At 36.6% G+C, this 27,068-nt stretch overlaps 1 protein-coding gene across 1 annotated transcript; it reads left to right on the top strand.

Annotated features, from left to right (window-relative positions):
• Positions 1 to 25,234, top strand: tmc3 (transmembrane channel like 3; the record flags this gene model as incomplete). Its single annotated transcript, XM_081389945.1, has 22 exons — positions 1 to 107; positions 937 to 1,083; positions 2,469 to 2,544; positions 3,288 to 3,369; positions 3,751 to 3,857; positions 5,276 to 5,374; positions 5,522 to 5,664; positions 6,047 to 6,194; positions 6,832 to 6,896; positions 9,580 to 9,727; positions 10,388 to 10,497; positions 10,582 to 10,660; positions 12,477 to 12,758; positions 13,596 to 13,724; positions 14,336 to 14,403; positions 15,161 to 15,289; positions 19,845 to 19,955; positions 20,749 to 20,874; positions 21,591 to 21,669; positions 21,838 to 21,880; positions 22,056 to 22,320; positions 24,367 to 25,234. 22 exons carry the CDS (start codon positions 1 to 3, stop codon positions 25,232 to 25,234), a joined length of 3,411 nt encoding a protein of 1,136 aa, XP_081246071.1.
• Between the last annotated feature and the right edge of the window lie 1,834 nt (positions 25,235 to 27,068).

Genomic DNA, 27,068 nt, shown 5'->3' with positions numbered 1-27,068 from the left:
ATGGCAGAACCAGCAACAATAACCAGACCCCTGATATCCTCCAAGCGGCACAAGAGCATAAGAAAAAATTCCAGAAGGATTTATTCCTCATATCAGGACGATAATGGGTAAGTTGGCTTTTTGACCAAATCTGACTCCATTTAATTTTTTACTGTACATTGCATTGGCTTATTACACACATGACACTTGTAGACTAAAGAATGCAGTCTTTATTAGGAATATTCATGCTTTGCAGTGGAACAGAGCCTAATATTTCTTTTAAAAGTAAAGTTTCTAAACGTGTGGGTACAAAAACTATATTTATATACATTTATATTTTTAAGAATTGATATTAATGAATCTGTATAAATTCTTGTATACCATAATGTTTTCATAATTTTGAGTCTTGATTTCCATAATACAAGGAATTAAAATGATGCATATCGCATGTTGCTTTGTATATGCAGTGCACATTTCTTCACATACAGTATGATTTATGTGGGCACTAAGTAAGCACACTAGAGAAAATAAAAATTAAGTGAATCATAATTTTATAGATATAACTACATACAACATAAACGCGTTATACTATGTATATACAGTTGGAGGGTTATGAATCCATTTCACCTTCATCCTCCAAGTGTGTGTTTAATTTGCGCTATCAAATAAAATAAATTAATTTTACATTTTATCATTCATTCTTTTATTTAAAGTGTAATAATTTAATAATAATGCCATATTATAATATGGAATATTACAAATAAGATAATAAGAACATGAAAAATAACTATGTGTGTGCGTATGATGTATGTATGTTAAATGCATTGTTTCTACATCCACTTTAATATTTTTTTAATGTGCTTTTGTTATACCATATAAAGCAACAGTTTTATTATGTGCTGCAAATGTTACTGTAAGATTAATTAAAGTGATTATTGATCTTTGGTTGTGTTTCAGACCATCTGATGATGAAGATAAGGACGGAGAGAGAGTGGAGAGTAATGATCCAGAGGAGATGTTCCAGAACATTCAGCTTCAGAAGGAAATCATCGCCAACATCCAAACCAAACCCTGGCCAATAAGACGCAAGCTAAAAGTACTTAAGTAAGACCCCCCCCCCCCCCCCCCCAAGTATATGTCAAGAAAATGTCATCTGAATTTAATCATGTATTAAAATGATTACAGATCTTAAAGTTGTATTGTTCTCTAGTGGAACATTTTAAATAGCACAAGAAAGGATAAAACATTTATAAGTTCAGCATTTATAAGGCCAAAAAGTGGGGGTAGAATGTTTCAAGCTCTTGATATACAGTATAATGTGCTGTAAAGGTATTTTTGAGCTGAGGCCTATGTTTATACAGCAGTTGACACGAATGCAGGAAAGACTGTGATGTTCGATACATAAGGAGGAATAATGAAAAGAAATAAGCATTATTTCTTTTTAAGTTTATTATTTGACTCCATTACAGCCATTAGTCTACTTAGAAACGATATTCTAAAATGTTTGAAACTGATGATAATGGCCGAGGAAAGCATCTGTGCATTAAACCCGTAAGGTAAATAACAATTAACTTTCATTGCTTGAAAGCGGCCGCCATATTTACAACATGATGCCTGGAGAACAAACTAAATTGGCTGAGTAATTGTTTCATTAGCCTAACCAGCAGTTTCTCATTTTACTGGGTACCGATCACTGAGGCTTCTTTGGGCGGGGGTCAAGGATGCGCAAATGTTACAGCAAGAGCACATTGTGGTTATTTCTGGTAAAGTCTATGCATCTGACAAAGCCATGCCAAAATACTGTAAAATGCAATACAGCTACTTTTATGGTACAATGTTTACCATGTTGGTATAAATAAAAATGTTTAAATTAGCTTTAGATGGAATGGAGTAGTGCATGTTATACAGCACAGGACATCAAATTTCCAAATGTCAGTTACCAACATAACACTTTTATTATTTATTTATTTCAGAGGTTCTGAACGTTTACGTCCACCCTAATATCAAAAAAATTCTGATTATCCAACCAAGAATTTTATTAGCACATTTATCTTTGAAGTTACTTACAATAACTGGCAGGTTTATGCCTGATGGTTCATGGAAGAGATACATGCTACATTTTACGAGTGTCCTCATCATCTTTGGGTGAGTGCCCATGATTGCATACACCCACCTTCTGAAGAAAGTACCCCCCAAAATCAATTTTCAATCTGTATTTGTTTGATGTTTCTATTATGTTGCCATTGAATTTATGGCTTTTTTTTTCTTTTCTTTTTTTTTTGTTGGTTTGTTTTTCATTTTTATTAATAAAGAAACCAATGAAGTGCCACTTTTAATGGGTAAAACATCTATGAAAGGCAAACATTAATAAAAGAGTGTGTTTGTGTTCAGGTTAACACAACAGGAACACACTAACCACAGCTGTCAGTCCATTGCAGGATATGGTGTAGATTGCTAAAGCTCAGTGTATTTGTTTGTGTGTGTTTTAGGCAAGCCAGAGAGATTGTTCTGAAGTATGAGGGCAGACTGACCAGGACACGAGGTTACCAGGCAGCCGGGGCAGATGTACGTTTTATGCAACCTTTTATCTACAGAATTTGTGTTCATTAGGATTTTTTTTAATTATTATTTTGTTCGCCTTTTGTATTGGCAGTATACAATTTTTACAGTATCTGAACAAATTGTGCATGTTGCTTACAGCATTATTCATGGTTTTTGCTAAGGCAAGTATTGCTATCTCTCTGTCTTTCTGTAAGTCTATCTGTCTTCCTGTCTATCTATCTATCTATCTGTCTGTATGTCGGTCTAAACTGCTTTTGTCTTTTTCATGTTATAGCTTCTCTCATTTTTTCAGTATCTTTCAGTTTTTTTTCATCAGCTGTGTGTTTGTGAGATTCCGGTTAACGTTCTGCATGCCTCTGGTTCAGCGGTGCTCCTCATCTGCTCACAGACGCTGCACTCAAATTTATGGCCTGTTGTTATAGCCTGGTTTAATTAAAATGTCCAATGGCATTCGCCAAGGCTGCCCAAGCACCATTAAAATTAATTGACTTTTTAGCAAGTGGATTTGATGGTGAATTATTAATTCTGATGATGGCTTTTTATTGCAGATTGAAAATCAGATATCCGTGCATTGATTTAACAAATTATGATCTCACTATCCTTATACATGAGAACTCAGGTCTCACAGCTCTTTCAGCATTGAATCTGTATTTACTTGTATTTATCCTAATCTAACATTTGCTTATGTTATAATTTAATCTAACTGTTGTATTTGTTCTCATGTGATCATAAATGTTTGTTTGCAGTTGCTGAAAAAGATTTCAAGAGTCCTCTACAACATTGTTGTTCTGTTCATTCCCTGGGAGATGAGGATTAAAAAGATTGAAAGTTAGTATCCTGACAAACAGTATGTGTTTAATTTGTCTGCAGATATAAATATTAATATGTTATCCTCATATTGCAAAGCGCAAGGAAAAACAATATTATTTGATCACATAACTTATATGAATGATAAAATAGTTCTGATATTGGAAATATATTAGGCCTTATGTATATTCACTGTGAAGAAATAAACTTTGTCAGGTAACCTAAAATGTACATCCATGTGGAAACTATCTAGATTAAGTAGTGTGATTAACGTCAACAATTTAATTAGACTGAAACAATATAACCCTTACAGCTATAAGTATTTTAAGGGTCAGATCAGGTAGAAATAACTCCATACTGCATTAAACGTACACTAAACAGTACAGTATGTTGTTTTTGAAGGTCATTTTGGATCCGGAGTGGCCTCTTACTTCATATTCCTACGATGGCTGTTTGGGATCAATATAGTTCTCACTATTATGACTGGAGCCTTTATCGTGCTGCCTGAGGTTTGTATGCACTGCATTAATTCTTAAAAGTAATTAATAAGCTATATGTTCAGATATAAACATTTATAAATTAAAGTGTCATGGAAATCTTCATTACCAAAGGATCTTTTAAAGTGGTCCTATTATGCCCTTTTACAAAGTCTTGATTTTGTTTTTGGGGTGTACTAGAATGTGTTTTTATGCTTGATTGTTCAAAAAACGCATTATTTTTCACATATTTTACATTATTACAGCTCCTCTCTCTCCCCAATCTGGTTAAACATGTTGTTTTCGAATTAAGCCCCTCCTTCCGAAATATGAAATGTGCTGTGATTGGTTAGCTGGCCCAGTGTGTTTTGATTGGCAGCGCTTAGCGCGTTCGGGAAACGAGCTTACAAAAGCTAAATTAAACACTACATCAATACTGTAATGTTAGTTAGCAGGCTAGCGGAGGCAACGCTTTGCCCTTCGTTTAAATCATAGCTATCATAGTAACTACATAAAGTTTATAACTGGAACTGTTTAATGGAAAACACAACTACAAATAATAAGACATACCTTTAAGTTGTGATCCATAAACAACAGATTGTTTCGACAAAATGGGAATGGCTACATCTTTCAGGAGAAGCTTTTGTGTGTACACTCTGCTTTGTACTTTCTTCTGGAAGCTGTTGTCCGTAAAAGCGCACAGACAAACTTTAAGGAGGTTATAATGTTCAAGTGTGTTTTAGAAATGTCATGCCCCTTACCATAAAAACGAGTTTCAATACACTACTAACGCAACTCAACCAGGCCTCGCCCCCTTTTTTTGCGTATGTCTTGGGCAGGACTTATTTAAATGAGGAATATTGTGATATACTGTAAAATATATCAAACAAAACTACAATAGAGGTGTTTCAGGGGGTTCAGAAACAGTGCTTACTAACATAGATAATAACTCTCTTTGGAGTGGACTTTGTGCTTCTTAATTTTGCAAACCGACCGACAGACGCAGACACTCAGGAGATTACAGTACATCACTTCTCAGACATTTCACAACCCAACAAACAACAATTGTTCAGTTTGTAAAAACAAGTGCCGACCACGCCAACCAATTGGGTTAACACACTGATCCTACGAAACCCAACCAAATGTCTTATAGCGTTGGTCGTCGTCTGTCGGTGCAGTGTGAATTGGCCTTTAAGCGTTATACATGACATTACTCTCCTTTATTATTATTTCAGAAAGCATGCACAGATATTTAAATGCTGCTGTGGGTTCATACATTATTTATAGACAACATATTTTATTGAAACTCCACAAGGCCATTTTTAGACCTGGAAATGGAAAATATGGTTAGATTTATTTCACTCCCAGTGCAGAGACACAAAGCAATTTCTGCTCAGGTATGATCTGTTGTCCTCTATCATTCCCTCTGTCTCTCCAATCTGTCCAATCAGCTTCTGGCCGGCGCTCCATTTGGGACCACCCGCAGCAAGACCATTCCCAAGGATCACCTTTCCTCTGCACAAGACCTGGACACCATCTGGTCGTTGGGGGCAAGATTATAATCTTTTTTTTTTTTTTTTTTGCTTTACCAATGTGCTGTACATATTATCAGTGTAACTTAGGGATTTAATCACAAATCATTCATTTGTGCTTTTCAATCTGCCAGTTTGTGTTTTTTTTCTATGTCTGTGTTGCAGGGATATCTACAATACTCTGTACTTTTTTATGGCTACTACGGCAATGTGCGTAAAATCGGCAGCGCTGGCTACAGACTACCCTTGGCCTATTTTATGGTCGGGATGGCAGTTTTTGCCTACAGCTTCTTCACTTTGTTAAGAAAGTAATCACCACTACAAAGATGCTTTGCTTGAAATCACTGATTAACTTACATTCACATTTATGCATTTGGTCCAAATGAGACTTGCAGCACATTCAAGCTTGTACGTGTTTTCAGTTCATGCATTCCCTGAGAATCGAAGCCATGACTTTAACTAATCAAGATGTGGAATTTCTGTTGAAGCTGGTTTACCTGGATTACATTTATGACGTTTTTAAGTAATTTAAGGCCATGTGGTTTATTTGTATGCAGTCATGGTCACTATAAACTCTGGTATGCAAAATACCTGCGTGGAAATTCTTTAGGAAAAGCTCTATTTGTGTTCCTTGGAAAAGCAGCTGCTTACTAGTTCCATAATGCAACTTCATATGCTGTTTTCTATCAGAATGGCTAAAAACTCCCGCACGAGTTTAGCCGGCACCTCCGACGAGAATTTCACTTTCTGCTGGCGTGTCTTCTGTGCGTGGGACTACCTGATTGGGAACCCAGAGGCGGCCGAGAGTAAAGGGGCAGCCATCGTTAATAGCATCAGAGTGAGCGTTTCCTACATCCAACAGACCAAAATAAACAATCTGTCCTTGATTCAATTCTCAATGATCATCCAGTTTTAATTCAGTTAAGGGAGGTTTATGTTTCATTATTAGTGCTGATTTCCCAAGGAAAACATGTTATTTGAGTCTCATCAGTATTGTGCTAAATTCCAGATATTTCTTTGGAATATCGTTCAGTTTGATTACAAATGTTGCATGTTTTAAAAAAAAAGTTAAGTTGTGATTTCACTCAAATGTATGATAATCATAGTTCCCATTAATGACAGCAATATATTAGTCAGGTAAAGATTTGGCCATTTTGTGCATTGGCCAGTAACTGTGCCAGTTTTTAGCTTTTACCCATCATAGTAAACGTTTTTGCTTTTACATATTTTTGTCAAATTTGAGAGCAAATATTAATTTAATTAAAGTAAAATGTTAATTTAATTTAATAACTGTTGACTGTTTTAAAAATCATTATCATTTTCTTTCTTTTTTACAACGGTACCAAATTACCACAATTTATTGAAGTAACAGTAACTACAGTACCTATTTGGCATAAATTATGATTAATGTTTCATGGGTTTTGGATTATCTTTTGGATGGTAACTGACCAAAAATGTTTTATTACTTTTTTTAGGAGGCCATTGTAGAAGAGCAAGAGAAGAAGAAAGAAACAAGCTTGCAAGTTTTCCTCTTTTATCTGTGTTTCCATTATCACCTCAACAAAACCCTAAGTGCTGACTAAGTGTTTTCTCCAAAGTTTCTCAGAAGTGCATGTTTAACAAAACGGGCTTTTGAGGGTGGGAATGATGGTATCAGTAAGTGACTTACAGCGATCTGCTGTTCCTCTCTATCTGGGGCTGTTGTCACGGCTCTTGCTGGCTCAGACAGCTTTGATTTATACATCTCCTCCCTGTTCCAATGCAATCGCAGCAGAACATGCGAAACTGAGAACACCCCGCCATATTTTATACAAACAGCCTTTTACTGCAGGCGGATGACTGCACCTAAATTGCAATTAGACCTGCTCACACATTTAAGCCGATTATTATATTGCTGGAATGCGACACCCATGCACACAGGGTTATGCTAACATTTGTACAGCATCTCTAGATTATCATAGCTAAACTTGGTTGAATCTAACGAGACCAGGACCCATTTCACCCCAGAAACAAATTGAAAAAAAGGAAAAAAGGTTATATTTTGCATGTAGAAAATGAAGCCTAATTTTGAAGTCATTAATTATTTTATTTATTTATTTTGCATTATGACATTATTTTCAGGACAATTAGGCACATTTGCTCAATGTATTCTCATTACTACAATGTGCCCAGACAGTGTTTTGCAATTATCATTAATTTAATACAGTATTTTTTTTATTAAAAATACTGTAATATGGGTTATTATTATTTTAATGATAATTTTTAAAGAATGCATACTCTACAAATTAAATAATGTGAAATATAACCCAGACATGTTCTTGACAGGTTTCATGAGATATTTGTATAGAGGACTTTCTTATATATCTCTGTAGAGTTTTGAATATGATGACAGAACATTTCTGAAGTACTTGCCTATTACTCACTTGCTTTTGTCTGTGATAAAACTTGTCAGGCAAACTGAGAAATGAAGTGCGTCAAGTCAGAAGGGGATTGTTTATTGATGCTGTGCTTGCATTGTTCAGCCAATGCTGATTTAGGGGAAGTAAACCCTGTTAAGAAGCTTGAAATTCTCTTAAGCATGTTGTATTGTCGCTTTTACCGTGTTTATAACCTCGTAAATCAGAAACATGGTGTCAGAAGAACTTTTATTGAAGTATTTTTGGGGGTTTATTGGTCCCTGGAAATAGAAATCAGCTTATAATCCAATGTGTTTTTTCTTATTACTCATCTCTCTATAATATTTATCGATGGGTATCGAGATCGTGGTTCCATTTAAGAACTAGTTCCAAATGTCCAAGAACCGAAACGCGCATTTCGATTACACTTATCGGTTCCTGTGTGTGTATTTCGATTTTGAACCATTCAAGCGCAAAAGCCGCGCACTTTTTTTCTTTGCTTCTCATTCCAATTCTGGAATCGGATATGTTATAAAATAAAAATGTATATTCCTCTAATCTATCCCTTTGTGCATTTTAATATGCTTTTAAATCATGCACAAGACCCGTTGTTTTTTGTGCTGCACACACATCCAAAGCGCAGAAAATGTGATTTTTAAACCATTCATGCGCACACATCTAAAGTGCGCTCACAGAAAATGTGTTTTTAAAATGTGTTTTTAAACCATTCAAGGCGCAAGAAGACACGCTGTTCACACGTGTAACAGTATATTGGGTCCGTGCAGCTCTTAAAGTGACAGCAACCTAATACACCATCTGCTGTCTCTATAATAACATTAATCAAACAACAAAAGACAAATAGAAAATTCAGGCGCTGTTCTTAACTGAATAACCTCTGTAACTATATTTGTAATGTATATTTTATTCATAAAATGCAGCGTTATTTTACATTTGTTTACAGTTTCTGTACCTGAATACCTGAAAATCTTAAAACACTGTTTATTTCAATAATATTTTTGCTCAATTGTATGTATTTGAGCGATTGCTAATTTTTTATTTGTTCTTTTTAAATTACTGAGTGTTTACTTGTCTTTAATGATGCTTGACATTTCTATTAGTTAGGCTAGTTGTTTTATGGTATTTTTAAACTATAGGCAACAGTTCCTTGTGTAAGTGTTATTATCCTGTTAATATTTGTTCATGGTATTCAGCTACAATGAAATGTTTTACAATAAGACTTAGAATAAATGTGTAGGATATCTAATTTATTATTATTTTTTATTTTACCTTACTGGAAACGGAATTAGGAATCGATAAAAATCAGAATCGAAAAGCTGAATCGCAATAGTTAAAATTCAGATGATACCCTAATAATATTTGTTTCTGATTGGTCAATAACAGCATGATGCAAATATATTTCTATAATAGCCCTAAATTGCATAATTGACCATTTTCCTGTCACTCAATTACCTACGTAGTTGTGCTAGTTTCAGGTTTCTCGCATTACTCTTTGTCCTCTTTCTTTCTACATAAAATAATTGTAAGTAATCAATGTAAATTTTAAGTAAAATTGTAAGTAATCAATAGTTAATTTCCATTTATTAAAATGGAACTGTGTAAGTGTGTTAATGTATAGTCATACGTTCATCATCACAAAATAAATCCCTTTCAGAAAGATACAGGATACTGATCACCCTGCTAAAGGTCCACATTATTCCTTATTTATTTTTCTTCGTAACTAAAGGTTCATTATATAAAAAAGACAGTTGTTTAAAGGTGTATTTGACTGTATTGTTTTCTCATTAAGTTCAGCTTCTATTCCAACAGAGCCGTACTGATCAGTTTGCGGATCCTGGCAAACATTCTCGTGCTGCTGTCATTGGCTGGCAGCATCTACATCATCTACTTTGTGGTGGATCGTTCTCAGAAACTAGAGCAAGAGAAACCTGAGCTAACACTCTGGGAGAAGAACGAAGTACGTTATGTTTTATACAAATGTACTTAAGTACACAAATAGACATAATGCAAAAATTGCATTATTATTTAATTATTCACCACATTTTTTTTTTATTATTATTATTAATAAATTAATTCTTATTTAATTTGTCTACTTATTCAACTTTTCTTCTTCGTATTATTATTTATTATTTTCATCTCATTATTATTATTATTATTATTTAATTATTCATTTATTCGCCACATTTTTTATTATTGTTATTATTATTGTTTATTAATTGTTATTTAATTTAATTCTTCTACTTTGACTTTTCTTCTACATATTGTTATTGTTTTCATAATTTATTTAATTCATTTTATTATTATTAATTACTTAGGACCAACTAATCTAATAACCTAAATGAAATAATTACATTAATAATTAATTCAATAAATAATTAAATGAAAATATCTACTTATAATATCTATATGATATCTACTATATTTATTTATTTATTTATTTACTTATTTATTATTTACTTAATTTATTCGTATTATTATTAATTGTTCTTTCTTTTCCCTCCTCTTTTTCATCTTCTTATTTAATTCTTTTTGCTTCAGATATTTGATCTAGTATTAGTGTTTATGTAGTGTGTATTTGAGGAATTGATGAATGATGTGAATTGTGTTTCTTCATCAGGTGAGTGTGGTGGTGTCCCTCATCACAATGATTGCTCCTTCAGCCTTTGAGCTAGTGGCCCAGTTGGAGATGTACCACCCCAGAACAAGTCTCCGCTTCCAGCTTGCCAGGTAAGAACATCACCGTTTGAACACTGTTATTGCTCTGCTTTTGTGTTTTGTTTATTAAAATAGAAATGTGCCTTTTTTGTTTAGAGTTCTGGTGTTGTACCTTGGAAACCTCTACAGTTTGATTATTGCCCTGCTGGATAAAGTCAACAGTATGAGCTCTGCTGTGAGTCACAATTATATTCTTATTTAATCCTCAACCTTGTCTCTGAGGCTGCACGTTTGATCGAAATAAACCCGAAACCGCAATATGGCTTAGTGCAATTATCAAATTGCTAAGCGATTTATTTAAATAAATATATGCGCTGTGTGTTTCAGAGTGAAGTGCGGCACTCTGTTGTTTTACACACAAACAACTCATGATCCAGTGGTTTCAGTCTCAGAGCAGCTTGGTTGAACACAAACTCATTTCTGCATCTGCTCTGAGTTTGGGTTGCTTATAACGTGCATTTGGGAATGCAACATGCGCCAATCATCTTCCCAAACTAGTAAACTTTTGAGAAGCAATTTTCTGTCAAAATAAAAGCTCAATGGTTTAATGTTTTAAAATTAAGAAATTAAGACTGCTATTAATATTAGTATTTTAATTTTACAGTTGTGCTGTACAATATTATAATAATAATAATAATAATAATTTCTATGTGTTTGTTTATATATATATATATATATATATATATATATATATATATATATATATATATATAATATGTATATATAATATGTATATATAATGTTTTCCTAATATTTTGATGGTTTAATCGTACATGCAGGGACATTAAAAACAAATATCTACCTGACCATCACTTTTGCCCACTTCTGTATATAATAAGGGCTGACTTCTAATAGTCGAGGATTCGACGATTCGATTCGGAGAGGTCTGATTCGACTATGAACCTCATAGTCGAATACATGGGCGTCAGTTTGGTTTGAAATGTGCTGGGGACAGAGACGCATTCGCATTTTCAGAAGGGCTGGGTACCATTTTTATTTTATTTTTTTCGCTTTCGCGCAGGTCATGTTTTGAAAGACGATGTCCTGTAGCTTACTAATGTAAATAAATAAAAATGTATTCAAAAACCTGCTTCACGTTTTCAGCAGGGCTGCGGAGCGGCTGTGAGTTGACTCCACGGTTCTCATGTGCGTTAAAAAGCTTTACGTGGTTTATTGTACCTAAACAATGATTACCAAATTCCCCTCTCATGTTGCTCCTCATAACCACTTAAAATGGTAAAAAAAAAATCGAATCCAGAGTCCAATTATTATGGACGTTAACAGATATTAAGCGTTTCTGCTTCACATTTTCAGCAGGGCTGCGGAGCGGCTGTGAGTTGACTCCACACGGTTCTCATGTGCGTCAAAAAGCTGACTCCACACAGTTCTCATGTGCGTTAAAAAGCTTTAAGTTGTTTAATGTACCTAAACAACGATTACCAAATTTCCCTCTCATATTGCTCCTCATAACCACTGAAAATGGTCAAAAAATCGAACCCAGAGTCCAATTATTATGGACGTTATCTGATATTAAGCGTTTCTGCTTCACATTTTCAGCAGAGCTGCGGAGCGGCTGTGAGTTGACTCCACGCGGTTCTCATGGGCGTGAAAAAGCTTTACGTGGTTTAATGTACCTAAAAAACCATCACCAAATTTCTCTCTCATATTGCTCCTCATGTTTATGAAATGTTATGATATATGTGTGATATATATGTGTTTTTTAGCTCTTTTGTTTGAAATGGAAAAAATCTAGCTGCTATCTAAAAAAAAAAAAAAAAAAAAAAAAAAGGTTCGACTATCAGTCGACTATGGCAAAATCTAACGAATCAGATTCGACTATGAAAATCCTTAGTCGAAAACAGCCCTACATCGGAGCATTTATTTTTCTGTGCAATGAAAATATTATTCAGATATTTACCATTCTTTAGTTAGAAAAATTAAATGTAACATAAAAAATGTATGTAAATCGTACATGTTTTAAATCATTCCAGATTACTCCCACAGTAAACCTGTCTGACTCAACATCGTACCTAGCGACCATTTCCCAGCCTACTGAGGAGAACCTGTCCACCATTGTCCCGGATATCGTGGAGCGACGGAACAGCATGCTGAACATGACTCTTCTGGACCTCAACAACAGTGTGACCACTTTCAAGAGCACCACATCCTCCCGAGAGCCAATGAGAATGCAGTCCCTGCAAAACCAGACCGTCCTCTATGAGTACAACACCAGATCACAGCTAGACCCCTGCTGGGAAACATATGTCGGCCAGGTACTCCTTCACATGGAAATCATTGCTCTCTGTTCCAGATTATCAGGGACTTAGCTGGTATTCACTCCTGGCTGGACCCTCCATAGGCTCATCCTCAGCTAATACCTGAATATGCTATTCATCCGCTTCCGTATTTATACCCGCGCTGCGGGGCGGAGGACGAGATGCAAATCTCGCAAGCCAATGTGCATTGGCCCGTTTAGTTTACACTCAAAGGTGATTGGCCTATCAGGCAAGATCCCAATTCGTCAGATCACGTCTGACATAACGTCTCCGTTATATCCTTCAGGTAACAAGGGTTACATACTGTACGCAACCGAGACATGTCATATTTTTAAACCCTAATTTTGTGAAGTGTTTTGACTGAAATGTGTTTTTGCAACAAATTTGATATTGCTTTTTCTATTTTAAGAGGCTATTTCTATTCTAGAAATAACTGATTATATATTTGATTATATAATGCAAAGGCATTTATACACTTTTTAAGTGTGTCTTAAGTGGCCAAATACACTGTGTATAGAGACATACCCAGACATGCTCGATATTGTTTGTTAGATCTATACTGATACATTATACAGAGGCATTATTGTGACAAACAATATAAATAAGTTTCCTTCTGGAGGAGAAGAATATAGATTGTATTTGTGGGTTGAAATATCCAGCCCGGCTTTTATTTAATGAAATTGCTGTCAGGTTGGTCTTTCTCTTGGTTTAAATCCAAAGATCTGATTTAGCGTCCTGCTTGGAGATACTGATGGTCTGTGGTGGAGGGGTAAAATTGCACCCTGCACAAGGAAGGTAAATGCAGGCTGTTTATTTTATTTATCTTATTTACAGGAGATGTTAAAGCTCTCCATCATTGATATGATCTTCACGGTGGCAAGTATCCTGCTCATTGATTTTATCCGTGGACTGGTGGTTCGATACTTGAGTGACTGCTGCTGTTGGGACTTGGAGAGCAAGTTTGTAAGTCTGTCACTTCTGTTCAAAAACACACTTTGAGAGGTTTTTCAAGCAGATTTGTGACTAATCGATAGGCCTGTTAAAAGTATGTTAAAATTGAAAACCCCATCACTTTTAAGCATTTTTGTACAATTTTTGTGTCAAATTAAATAGCAGAATAGCAGGTTGCTGCTGATTTGACCCCCACAAATAATGTGTAACTATTTAATGTGTTAAGACTAAAGCATTATGTTACTTAATTGAACTTAACACTTGTCATTTATGTTTTGGATTCTGAATTTTCTATAACAGCGATTCCTAAACTCTAATCCAAAAAACATTTCAACCCCTTTGACCTAAAATATTTACTTGAAGTAATATTTGATATAATTTAACTACATATTCGCAAGTTCACAGTTCTCTGATATTTGTCAATGGTCACATGACATGCAGGTGAACAAATCAAACTTGACATCTATTTTAGTAAGTGTTTAATTTCTTCTTTTTTATTTACTTTGAATTTTTATGATTTTTTTTAAATATTAGCTTTTCAACAACTCACAAATCAAACCCTGGTTTGGGAAACCCTGTTCTATAACATGTACAGTATTAATTAATTATATTTATTTTTCCAGCCAGAATATGGTGAATTTAAAATAGCTGAAAATGTTCTTCATCTGATATACAACCAGGGAATGATATGGTAAGTGACGATTTATCCATTTGTGACCCTGGACCACAAAACCAGTCACATGGGTAAATTTTTTTAAATTGAGCTTTATACATCATCTGAAAGCTGAATAAATAATTTTTTAGGATATGACCATATTTGGCTAGGATACAACTATTTGAAAATCTGGAATCTGAGGGTGGAAAAAAATAAAAAAATTGAGAAAATCACCTTTAAAGTTGTCCAATTTGCGAATGTGCTGCATTCACTCACAAAAATAAATGTTTTATATATTTATGGTAGGAAATTTACAAAGTATCTTCATGGAACATGATCCTTACTTAATATACTTAATAATGATTTTTGGCATAAAAGAAAATTCAATAATTTTGACCCATACAATGTATTGTTGGCTATTGCCACAAATATACCCGTGCGACTCGTGACTGGTTTTGTGATCCAGGGTCACATTTATCAGTACATTTTCTTTGATATGTTTATCAATATAAAAAAGTTTTTTTTTTTCACAGTTATTATTTTTGCATTACGAGACTGCTGTTTATCTCTGATACACACAGTTCTAATCTCTCTGGGTCTATTGTTATATATAAGCTTGTCTATCTGTATCTGCAATAAACTGTCCTGTTGCCGTGGCACTCCTTACCTCAATGCTCCATTTCCCTTCAGCTTTGTAATCCAACAATAATGACTTTTCTGAAGCTCTAGGTGCACAAGCAGAACTCCCTTAAAAGGGGAAATAAATCTTTGCCGTGTTTCTCTCTCCCTGTAGGATGGGAGCATTCTTTTCACCCTGTCTGCCTGCCTTTAATGTCCTTAAGCTCATTGGCTTGATGTACCTGCGGAGCTGGGCTGTGCTGACCTGTAACGTCCCCCATCAGCAGGTCTTTAAGGCCTCCAGGTCAGTGATGCAGAATGAGGTCATTAAAGGTTATACATTCATTTACCACTGATCTGATACAAGTGTAGCTGACCTAGGAGAATCTGCCATGATTTGCTTACAACATAACAAAATCATTTAAAACATTGATTTCATAAATCCTAGGGCCAGTTGAGCAGGATGCAATTAATTTCAGTTCATTTGAAGTTAAACTGAAATGATAGTTTGATCAATGCATTTCCATGACTTTCATGATTTCCATTTGTTTGTGATTACTGTAACATACATTTTTTAGACTGAATTCAAAAACAATTTAGAGCTGTCAAATTGTTCAGGGGTTGTTATTTCCTTGACGTAAAATATTAATTTGTTATTATATATTAATTTAAATACTAAATATTTCTTGAATTTTCCTAATTCTCCAGGTTTTGTAATTATTTGTAAGAATAAGTTTGTAATTATTACTGTCACATCGTGTGGCTGTATAAAGAGCATGAAGACGAAGAATTCAAAGAATAGTCTTTAATGCAAAAGTCCAAATACAGTAAACCACAGGGGAATGTCTCGGGGAGCAAAAACCAACCACTTTAACCAAACAATACCGGACAGGGATTTAACTCAAACTGAGGGTTTAAATACACAGAGCAAATAAAGGAAACTAGACTGCACCCAGATGAAGGGAATCAATAATGAGGAAAATCAAATCAGTAACTATAACAACCAATAACAAGCAGGAACATAGGAATCTAGGTCAAACTAAACAGGCAAACAGGAGCTAAACAGAATGTGCATGTTACAGTAGCTCCCCCTCTCGGAAGGCATGTCCTCGTGCCGTAAAGAGTCTATCAGAGGAGGATGGGGGCTCTGCTGGAGGACGTGGAGCTGGAGAGGGGTGTAAACAATTAGAGACGTACGCAAAACAGTCCATGGGGTAGTAGAGGTTGGGAGGAGCCTGGGGAGAGCCAGGAGCAAGGCAGGCCAAAGCCAGAATGATATTCCATGGCAGAGTCGCTGGAGGGAAGAGCCATGGTCGAGGCCTGGGAGATGGAACCAGGGATGTGAATTCCATGTGGTGGAGACCCAGACGGAGCAGAGGAGACACTGAGCTAGGTTGTTATCAGTGGGACAGGGTAGAAATGATGGCTCATGGGAGCAAGGCGGAGATGGGGACCCAGAAGACTGCGGTGGAGACGGAGCGACCGAGGACAACGGCAGAGCCAAAGGGAAGGTGGAGCCCGGTGGAGCCAAAGGGTTGGAGGGCAGAGGTGCAGCCAGAAGCCAGGAATCCCATGGCAGAACCAGAGTGACACCTGACCGGAGGTGGAGGTATAACCTCCTCAAAATCATCTATATAATTTCCAGAGGCCAGACAATACCCATCCAGAGCGGCAGGGATGTGGGGTGGGGCTTCCCTCCATGCCCTCGAACTCCACAAGTACTCAATCGCACCTGATCAGCCGTGTCATTGGGCTCAGGCTCTGGGGCGGAATATGACTTAGTTGGGTTCACTGGCATGTTATCCACTGCAGTCTCAGGCTCTGTGTCTGTGGTGGAATCTGGCATGGTGAAGGCTGACGGGGCTCTGGATCCGGTGGATCTGGAGCGGGGCTGGTGATGACTTCCTCAGCTGGGCCTATTCACCTTATTTTTAACGGAAATACGGACACAGCCAGTTGACGGTATTTTGTGCGAGACTTCCGGTCAGGCACTTCCGGTCACTGGCGAGCTAACTCACTTTTCACTGTAGCGGTTAATCAGACAAGTCTTTGTATCAACTAACTCATCTTTATGGCTTCGAGGAAGACCGGGATTGTTTGTGCAGTTAGAGGTTGTCATAATAACTGGTACAAAAGAAAGATTTACTTGGAGCAGGAGTGTTTTAATCATCGAACGCGTACGAGAGCTGAATGTGGATGCGGGGCGCCCTACGACCTCTACCCCCCACCGAAGAATGAGGAATCCCTTCACCTGTGGTTAAAAACTTTAAAATTGAAGAAACCACCGAAGCGACCGTATGTTTGTTCTTTTCATTTCGTGAAGACAAGACCCACACAAGTCCACCCGATACCAGAAAAGTGGCTGGGCTACGAAGTCCCAATAAAAACTCCAAGGAGAAACAAAATCATTATAGTAACCCCTGTATAAAATCTAGTGATCGTGGCATGTTCATGGCATTTATTTTGTATGATTTACAATTATATTTTTTATTTTATTTTATTTATAGCCATCTACTTATTGCTATCCTGTGCTTTGGTTGCATTCTGATGGCATTATTAATACATTTGACATGACAAAATACCTCCATAGATATATTAGTCCAGCATTGGCTCAACTTTTGGCACTCTGCCAGGTAGATGCATGAGTGTTTCAACCAGGTCCGGTACCCGAACTGGGTGAGGCGGGGCTTTAGTTCTTTGTTGTCATTCATCTGCTACGGCATGTGTAACATTTTTTCTGTCAACTCCGCATAATCCTTCACGATCGATATTGTTAGTTAGCCCAGGGAAGCGATGAAACGGAAGTGCGGCACAAAAACCGGAAATTGGACCCATATTTACTTCCGCGTTCGAAAATAAGGCGAATAAGGTCTATTTTGCCAACAAAAATAGTTCCAAACTAAGCAGAAAAATTGTCTCCCAGCAACACACAGCGGTGTTTCTTTCTTGAAAGATTCACTGTTTTTGAACGAATCAGTTGGATTAATCGCTACCTACTGGTAGTTTTAGTTTCATATACAGTATATCATTTAATTTTTCCCAACATCTCGTTTTTATTTTCAAAATGTTATATTTAGAACATTAATCTCATAGCATTATTTAGTCAATTGTAATTGCAGTGTGAGTGGATTTTGATAAATGGTAAGAGGGATTTTGCTGATTATTTAAAAATGATCCAAAATAAATTTGAGCAAGTACATAACCAGCCAGTGTTCAAAACTATCTGCTTGCCTTAGCTCAATTCAAAACGGTAAGCTTGTAGTAATGCTTTAATTCCAGTGGTACTGGTGTATTTCCACGGGAAATTCGAGCATGTCTTTGCGTCATTACATCACATCTGTACACATAAAGGTGTCTCGGCTAGTAGGCTATGTTGTGTGTGAGGATGTTGGTGGTGGAGATTCATAGCCTTTTCTCACAGCACTTGATATAATTAAACTTAGCAATTTGATGGCAGATCCAGAAAGGTTCAAACGACAATCACCAGTGACAACTGGAGATTCACCCGTTGTAAAATACAAGAGAGTTCAGACTTCGGAGTGGCTACAGAAAAAAAGAGACTGCAACCGGGCCCATGCGAAAACTAGGATAAATATCGGGAGGGCATTAAATGTAGTCACGCAATGCTGATGTTATTAACATTAGCAATTTTGGAACAAAATATAATTTGCACGGTTTGACGTGATATGATAAGCGATTGTTAGATTTAATCAGCGTGATTTACTGCAATGCTTTTTTTTTCCTTAGTTGGCCAGAACTAAAGTGGATGTTACTTGTTCAGACGACATTTTCCGGTGAAAATTCTTATGTTGGTCATACTTCCGAAAAGTAGAATCTGTGATTGCGAATGCCAGTATCCAAACCGGAGCGGTGACTGACAGCCGCACATTCTCCTCAAAACATTGGATTCATTCCTGCTGTGCCGTGCCGAGGCACAACCCACATAAAGTTGATAATTCTGCGAATAACTGCAATTGCAGATTTAGAACAGAAATGGCGAAAAAGAGGAAAAACTACGGACTGCAGCTTTAATTTAATTGGTATAACAGCCCCATACTATATAGTGTTAAACAGTGTAATTAAAAGATGATCAACAATCTGTAATTTTACCTTTTTATAAATAATAATTTGCTTGTCCATGGAATATTATTGCAATACATATGGATAGTAAAAATGACCCTTAACCTAAACCAAGTTTGACAGGCTTTTGTCATATGCTTATATGTTTTTATTAAATTGCAACAAAGAAGTGTGATTCACATTTTTCTTGGCTTAAAAACCTCTTCAAACTTTTTCTACATGTTTCCTTTGCTGGTAAAACCAACATTTTTGAAGATCTAAATGGCTGGAGTGTAAATTCCTCTGACTAGAGCTGTAATGTGAAACAATTTTCTTTTTTTACAAGCTGTGAGATTAATTTAAAATCAGTGAGCATTCAGTGTACGGATCAGGGACTCTCTGAATGGTACACTTGTTCTCTGCTTCACTGAATCCAAATCCCTCTCATTTTCCAGCGTGGTGAGTACAGAGATAACAGTGGATACTTCAGTGTGACAAGCGACTGTGTTGGTCAAAGCGTCTCTCTTTCAGATTTATGTAATTGCATCTTCATTGAAGCTTTATCAGTCAGTCGCAGATGTGAGGCGAAACATTACCAAGTGGTCTACACATATTTCATCTTCACCGATACTGCTGTGTTTTATACGATAATAAGGGATCATCCCACTGCGGCTGTGGAGTGTAAAACTTAGCATCAGATAATATGAAACGGTCAAATCATAGTTGTTTGGTTGTGTATCTGAGTTAATTCATAGTATTTTACTGGGATTGTTTTTAATTAAAATTTATTTACTCCCCAGATCAAATAACTTCTATCTGGCGATGCTTCTCTTCATGCTTTTCCTGTGTATGTTACCGACCATTTTTGCCATTGTGAGGTACCGGCCGTCTCAGTACTGTGGACCCTTCAGGTAAATAAAACTGTCCAAATGTGGCGGCGTTTAAATCTAATCTCATTTAAGGTGATGTGTTCTGTTGAAATCATGGATCCCAGAGATATGCAAAGACAACTATAAGTAAGCGATCTGTGGTAAGCGACCCTCAAAAAGTGTCAACTCCGTTACAGTATCAAAACATTGCTAAAACAGCGATATTGACTCAGCCAATGGTATAATTTTGGGATGATACTAATTTTTGGAAATTTTGAAAACTTTTTTTGCCCATTTTGTGTGTTGACGCTAATGGAAATGGAAGACGCTACGCTATATTGCAAATTTCATGTATAAAAACCGCTTGAAATCATATCCTCTGCAATTAATAACACAATGCCTTCTGTAAGTAAGTGTTAGTATAGTAAGCTGATCATTAATGCAAAATAAATCCAGGGGTATCAGTCTTGTATCACCCCGAAATGGTTTATTTTGCAGTGATGCCTAGTGAACTGTATAATACTTCAATTACTACACATGCACATTCAAAATAATTGAATACATGACTTGAAATATTGAGTTAAGTTGAAATGTTATGTTACAAGAAAGACTGTAAAGTGATGCGAGATACAGTGTGTATAAGACTTTTCTGGTTTAAACAGTTTAGTGTCAATGTAAAATAAAAATAAAAATATTTAGATTGCAGAATGATTGACCAATCAGAATCAAGTATTCCTGAGCTCTGTACAAAATGCTTTTGTTTTTAAATAATTTACATGAAAATACATAGTTGATGTCTTTCTGCATTTCTTCAATCTCCTCTCCCGCTCTGTAGTGGCCAGGAGAAGATTTACGACATCATCTCCGAAACCATTGCCAACGACTTCCCGCTGTGGTTCAATAAAGTGATGAGTTACGTCACCAGTCCTGTGGTGGTGCTGCCCGCTTTGCTTCTACTCTTGTAAGTACACTACACTGACCTTAATTACCATTAAGAAATTAAAGCTCATCAAGACAAACGTTGGATGTTGGCTTGACAAAAAAATTATGTTCTGGATGGTTACTGGTGCATTGCTATATGTGGTTGCTAATGAGATACACTACAGTTTGGGGTCAATAAGATTGTTTTTATGTCTCTTTTGTTCACCAAGGCTGCATTTATTTGATCAAAAATACTGTAAAACAGTAATATTGTGAAATAGAATTACAATTTAAAACAACTGTTTTTGATTATAATATATTTAAAATTGTAATTTATTCCTGTGATGCAAAGCTGAATTTTCAGCATCATTACTCCAGTCTTCAGTGTCACATGATCCTTCAGAAATCATTCTAATATGCTGATTTGCTGCTCAAGAAACATTTCTTATTATCAAAAAAATAATTTTTTGATAAAAACATTTTTTGGGGGGGAATTTGGGTATTTTTAATAGTCTGCTGTAGGATAAACAAACAGGTTGATTCAATTAGGAAGAACTTAGCCTCACGACTGTGCTTAGTTTAGAGGATGTAGATTGAAAGCTTTGACATTTACAGAGAGTTTGAAAAAGCCCTTTACCCCTGTTTGTACAATAACAGCATATTGGTTTAGTCAAGCCAGCATAATTCGACCAGGCAAGCAGGACAAATGCCTTCAATGCACTCAACCTTGTGCTGTTTGTCATTGTCCCCTTTCAGTATGCTGATCTACTACCTACAATCCATCGCTAGATCACTCAAAGTCACCAACAGCCAGCTGAGACTCCAGCTGCAAACCGTGAGTCACTCCAAATTGGAATATCATTATGATGTATTTCAGTTCATTTAACAGATCCGGGATTTACAATAAGGAACCCGAGCGAAACAGGATACGGTCTTTGGATTTCATATAATCTCATTTCTTCAGCAGTTTATTTTATAACTCTAATTGAATTTCCTCTTGCAGGAGCGCACAGACGACAAGAAGAAAGTATTTCAGTTAGCCGCAGGTACTTTGTCTATGAACTATCTTCATTACGAAAACAAGGGAACGTTTGGGGCACATTTCAGGCCGCTGAGCAGTAACGGCCAAAGTAATGTACTCACAATATATAACGTCATACGGCAATATCAGCCTGTCACCAGTTGGCTGGACATTTGGGTGTGTAAATGTGTGATTTACAGCACGTCTGCAGGCACCTGAGGGAGGCGATAAAAAGCCGGAACAAGAGAGCGACATCACTAGTGTGGAGTCGTCCGCCCGCTCCACATCCCCTCCACGGCGCAACGGTAGCGTCACCAACTTCCAATCTCCCATCCGCCATTGCAACAGCATCCGGACAATATCCCAGTCGGCTTCACGGCCTGACATCCCCAGAGCTGCCGGAGCGACGCGGAGTCCCTCTGTCCCAGTGCGGCAGAAACACAAAGCGGAGCATGTTGCCAGCAGGTCTGTGCTGCTCTGTGGTATAAGAGCTTTATATTTCAATTCACTGCTGCTTAGGTTCCATACATCTGCTGTTCATGAAGCTTCACTGCCCTCCATTTCTGCCCGTGTAATGCTTTCAGAATGTACAGCAGCCCCTCAGTTCCTCAAAGACAAGTACGACGAGTGGAGTACATACCCATCAGGTTTGGAATATTCATCAAGTCTGATTATGAATAAACAAGTTAATCCTATTTCTACAATTCTGTTTCTACCTATTCTGTTTCTTATACAAAATAAGATCTATCAACAGCGTTTGTGGCGTAATGTAGATTACTGCAGAAAATCATTTCACATTATTTTGATCTGTAATAATTTCAGCAACTAAAACTATTACAAATCATTTTCGTTGATTAAAATATAGCTGAAATAAACCGATTTTATTTAATTTACTTGCCAAGGCAACATTTGTCATTTTCGTTCATTTTTGTAAGTTCAAGCACTACTAAATTACTAAAACTGAAGATAGAAATATTAAAAACGAATAAAAAAATTTAAAAGCACAAGGTTAATAATAAAACTGAAAATATACGAATAAACACGAATTCAAACCACTAATAAATACTATAATGGTAAATAAATAATACTAAAACAACACTGGATAACAGTAAGAAGTGTAGAGTAAAATACACTGTTTCAAAAGCACAGCCACTATTCATCTTATTTTGCAACGAGGAAGTAAGCTATTTTCCGTGAATGTGCTAGATTTCTGATTCATTAGTCACTACAGGTAAATAACTAGAACAATGACAAAGTGCAGTAAATGGTAAAACTATTTGCTCTACAAACCAATGTGTTTGTGATTACGATAATAAATCATGCAGCACAACACAGGTTTTTTAGCTGAAATAACTAACCGGATGATACCAGAAGCCAGAAGTTACAAATGGCCTCTCCCACCACTATATAAGTAAGACTTGTATTACAGAACCACTTACTGATGTTGTGAGAGTGTGTGTGTAAGTAATTTATCCAAACTTTTGGAATGTCATAGCATGTAACTTTCGCTTGAAATGCATTAAGCCCACTCAATAACAGGAATGGTGTCTGTAATTCATAGCCAGACGTTCACCCACTTAAAAAATTAGTCCCAGCTCAAAAAGGATGATTTTTAGACAGCTTTACTGACCAAACTATAAACTGCAGTAAACTCTGTCTGAATAATTAATGTTAAGTGCTTTAACAAAATACAAACTTTATATTTCTGCTTTTAAACCCTTCAGAACATTGGCTTGCTAATTGTGTATGTGCATTACTGTAAATGTGCTTTTTTCGCGTCCTTTTTTTCAAAACTTAAGGACGTCAAAATAATTTTCTGTGGTAATCAATATTATGCTATAGTTAAAGACAATTCTTCTGCGAGCACTCAACTAATTCATATATATACTGTATATATATATATATATATATATATATATATATATATACTGTATATATATATATATATATATATATATATATATATATATATATATATGAATTAGTTGGGGGGGGGGGTATTTTTTTCACTTTAAGACACTTACGGTATTCTGTCATATCAGATCAGGGATAGGGAACTTCAGTGCTTGCACTTTGAGAGTAAAACTTCATTAGGCTTCACCTTTCATTTCATAATGCAGTGCACTTCATACTATTTAATTAAAGGAGCAATTCACCCAAAACTGAAAATGTTGTCATCATTTACTCACCCTCACAACATTCTGACTTTATATTATTTTCTCTTTTTCTGTGAAACACAAAGCAAGCTCTAAGGAAGAATGTAGGCAGAATGTTTTATGGTGCTTTTAGTCCCTGACAGTATAAATCACCATCCAGTTTCAGCTTTTTGTTTCACAAAAGAAAGAAAACAATACGTCTTGGAAAGAGTTTTGGGTGAACTTTTCCTTCAACATTAGTTACAAGCTGCACCATAAAGGTAAATGTCTTTGTTTCTCAAGTTTATGGAAGGTAGGGTGAATTATGTACAAACATACATATTCCATGTCACATGTTGCATTTTCTGATATCCAGGCATTCTGGATACTTGGGCAGCTCCAGCGGTTCCTGCCGTTCAAAGTCCTACCACAACATGGCCTACAACCCGTGTTCACGGTACGCTGAGAACATCCACTCCGATCCGCTGTTTCGGAAAACCCTCCGGCCCATGCACAACGAGCCCGGCATAATGACGGCTCAGAGCTACATGGGCCGCCGGGCACACACAACACGCTACGTCATCGTCAACGAACATGAAGCTCGCAAGAAGATTGTGCGTTCCACTACGCGCGTACCGAGACATTACCGCCTAGCAGACGAACCGACAGAGATTGTAGAGCTGTATCCACGTAACGTAAAGTGTTACATTCCTCGTACCCCTCACCGCAGCTACCAGCCACACCTCAGCGAGGAAGAGGAGGTGGAAGAGGAAGACCCAAAGAGCAGCACGAGGAGGGGATCGAACCGTCCACGATCACTGACAGACCTCCATCAGACCGCACGCTTCTACATTGGCGACGCGATAAACAGTCAGTTGTCCATGGAGCAGGGTTTATATGGCGACGAAGAAGAGGATGAACATGAAGATGACTGGGTGAATGATGGCTTGCACCCTTGCTCTCAAACAAACGTCCGAGGCCCAGAGTCGGCTCACAGATACGGTGAACAATACGTCAAGCCCAAGACCAAGCATAAAGTGGAGCCGTCGCTGACCGAGTCAGATTCGGCATCTCTGGCGTCTAGTAGTGACCAACAAAACAGCAGCACAGACCAGTACATCCAGGTCATTCACAACAAGGAAAAGTACCTGAAGCCCAGTGCAAAGCCGACCAAAAAGAAATCAAAGAAAAACGTTAAACTCAATGTGTCTGGCACCAATGATCTTGTCTGCTCCAATGTTTAACCTGTTTAGATCTAAAACCGAGATTATGGCTCTGTTTCAAAAACCTTAGTGAGCTGTCTACGTAGGAAGCATTTTAAGGCCTCATAGGCGCACACCAACACGAAGTCTATTTCAAAAGGTAGGTTGCATTATTATCCTGCCTTCTAAGATAACTTCTATTTGCCAAATTGTAATGAATCCTTTCCCAGAATGCACTGTGAATAATGCTGCGTTCCTGACTCTGAACTTTGAATAGAGTGCTGGAGTGATGATGTATTTTTGTAGTCCAACCTGAAAGTTTGCATCATTCTGGTTCCCTTAACAATATCCCATTAGTATTTTTCCATTGGCTTTTGGATTATTGTAGAAATTATATTTATGATACTTACACGTTTTTTGTTTTGTTTTTTGTCATTATGATAATCCTCACAAATGAACACTAGCTTTTTACTTCTAGTGATTGTATTTCTTTGCTTCAAAATTCATAAATGTAGAGTTAGGCTATAAACAAACTACACCACAGTCACATGACTGTGTGTCACCAACATTAGCTTTCGACAAATTTCCAACAATTTTCTATGAAAGTTTGTTATAATAGTTTGCAAGTGCTTGAATACAAACACAACAAGGCTATGGAAGTGGACTAGTGAGAAAATGAGTTTACCTGTTTGGTATGATAACGATAACCTCTGTAGTCCAATTTAGCCACTTGTTAGCAACCGCCTTTTTCAAGACAAGTAAAAGCTTTAAAAAAATCACAAGTGGGTATTACTGATGCATTTGAACATGAAAACATCTTAATTTCATTTCAGGCAATTAACCAAAAACCCACTGACTTCAGGATTATGGAAACAGGCGTGCAAAAATGTTAACTTGTTTCTGGGTTTTGGCCTACAAAAATGTCGTCCCTGCATTACTCAAATTCTCCCGCCTCCTACTTGATAATAACTACTGGAACTTTGCTTGCACTAATTCAGAGCAGATCGATCAACCCTCAACTTCATTGAGAAGCTTTGTTTCCAAGATACCAGCAACTTAAGTGATGTTCCACTGGTTAAGTCAATTCTGAGTTGAGTTGTCTTGAACACAGTATGACTAAAAAATGTTTGCAAATGGGAAACTCCAACTGTCTGAAACAGCATAAATCCATCCAAGGTGATGTATGGAGTTAAGAGAAATTGTTACTATAAATTATAGTGCATTTCATTACATTCTAAAAATAATGATAAAAAATAGTTAGCCTATTTAATTAAAAATTGACTCTTTTACTTCATTTTTAACTTGAGTATTGCACCATTAGCTTAGCATAATGCAAACACCAAACTCCATTGAGCAGCAGTTGCTGCCTACAATAGAGCGTTCCATATCAGTCATTTATGTGGTTCCGTTGTAGTTCGGATCCCTCATTACTAGGCAGCTGCTTATGTAGGTGGCAGACAGCAAGGCAGCTTACTAGGTTTTGAAACAGCCATTAATTCAGTGAAATGCCTACAGGTTTATCCTATAAAAGTTGCAGTTTGCCATGTAAAGCACAAATAAATGACCAAACTGTATACTGTAAGTGTACTTTGCATGTATCTGTAGATTTTCATTAAATCTGATATAAAAATTACATTGTTTGGACATTTGTGGACTCCACTTTCCATTTCAAGGCTGTAACCATGAATTCAAGATCAGGTACTAAATGAAAACATTTAGAGTCAGCCAATGAAAACCCTTATTGAACACTTTCCCCCTCAATCTCTGCAGGAGTTGTGGCCTTGATACGTTTGAATATCACTTTGAATATCAATATTCAGATTAAGAGGTTGCGTGTGCAAGTTTTTCAATAGCCAGTTTATAAATTATTACATTT

This window comes from Scardinius erythrophthalmus (genome assembly GCF_964197995.2).
Source record: "Scardinius erythrophthalmus genome assembly, chromosome: 2".
NCBI classification, from domain to species: Eukaryota; Metazoa; Chordata; class Actinopteri; order Cypriniformes; family Leuciscidae; genus Scardinius; species Scardinius erythrophthalmus.
Note: the sequence above shows the minus strand (reverse complement) of the source record. Positions and strands in the feature narration are given on the sequence as shown.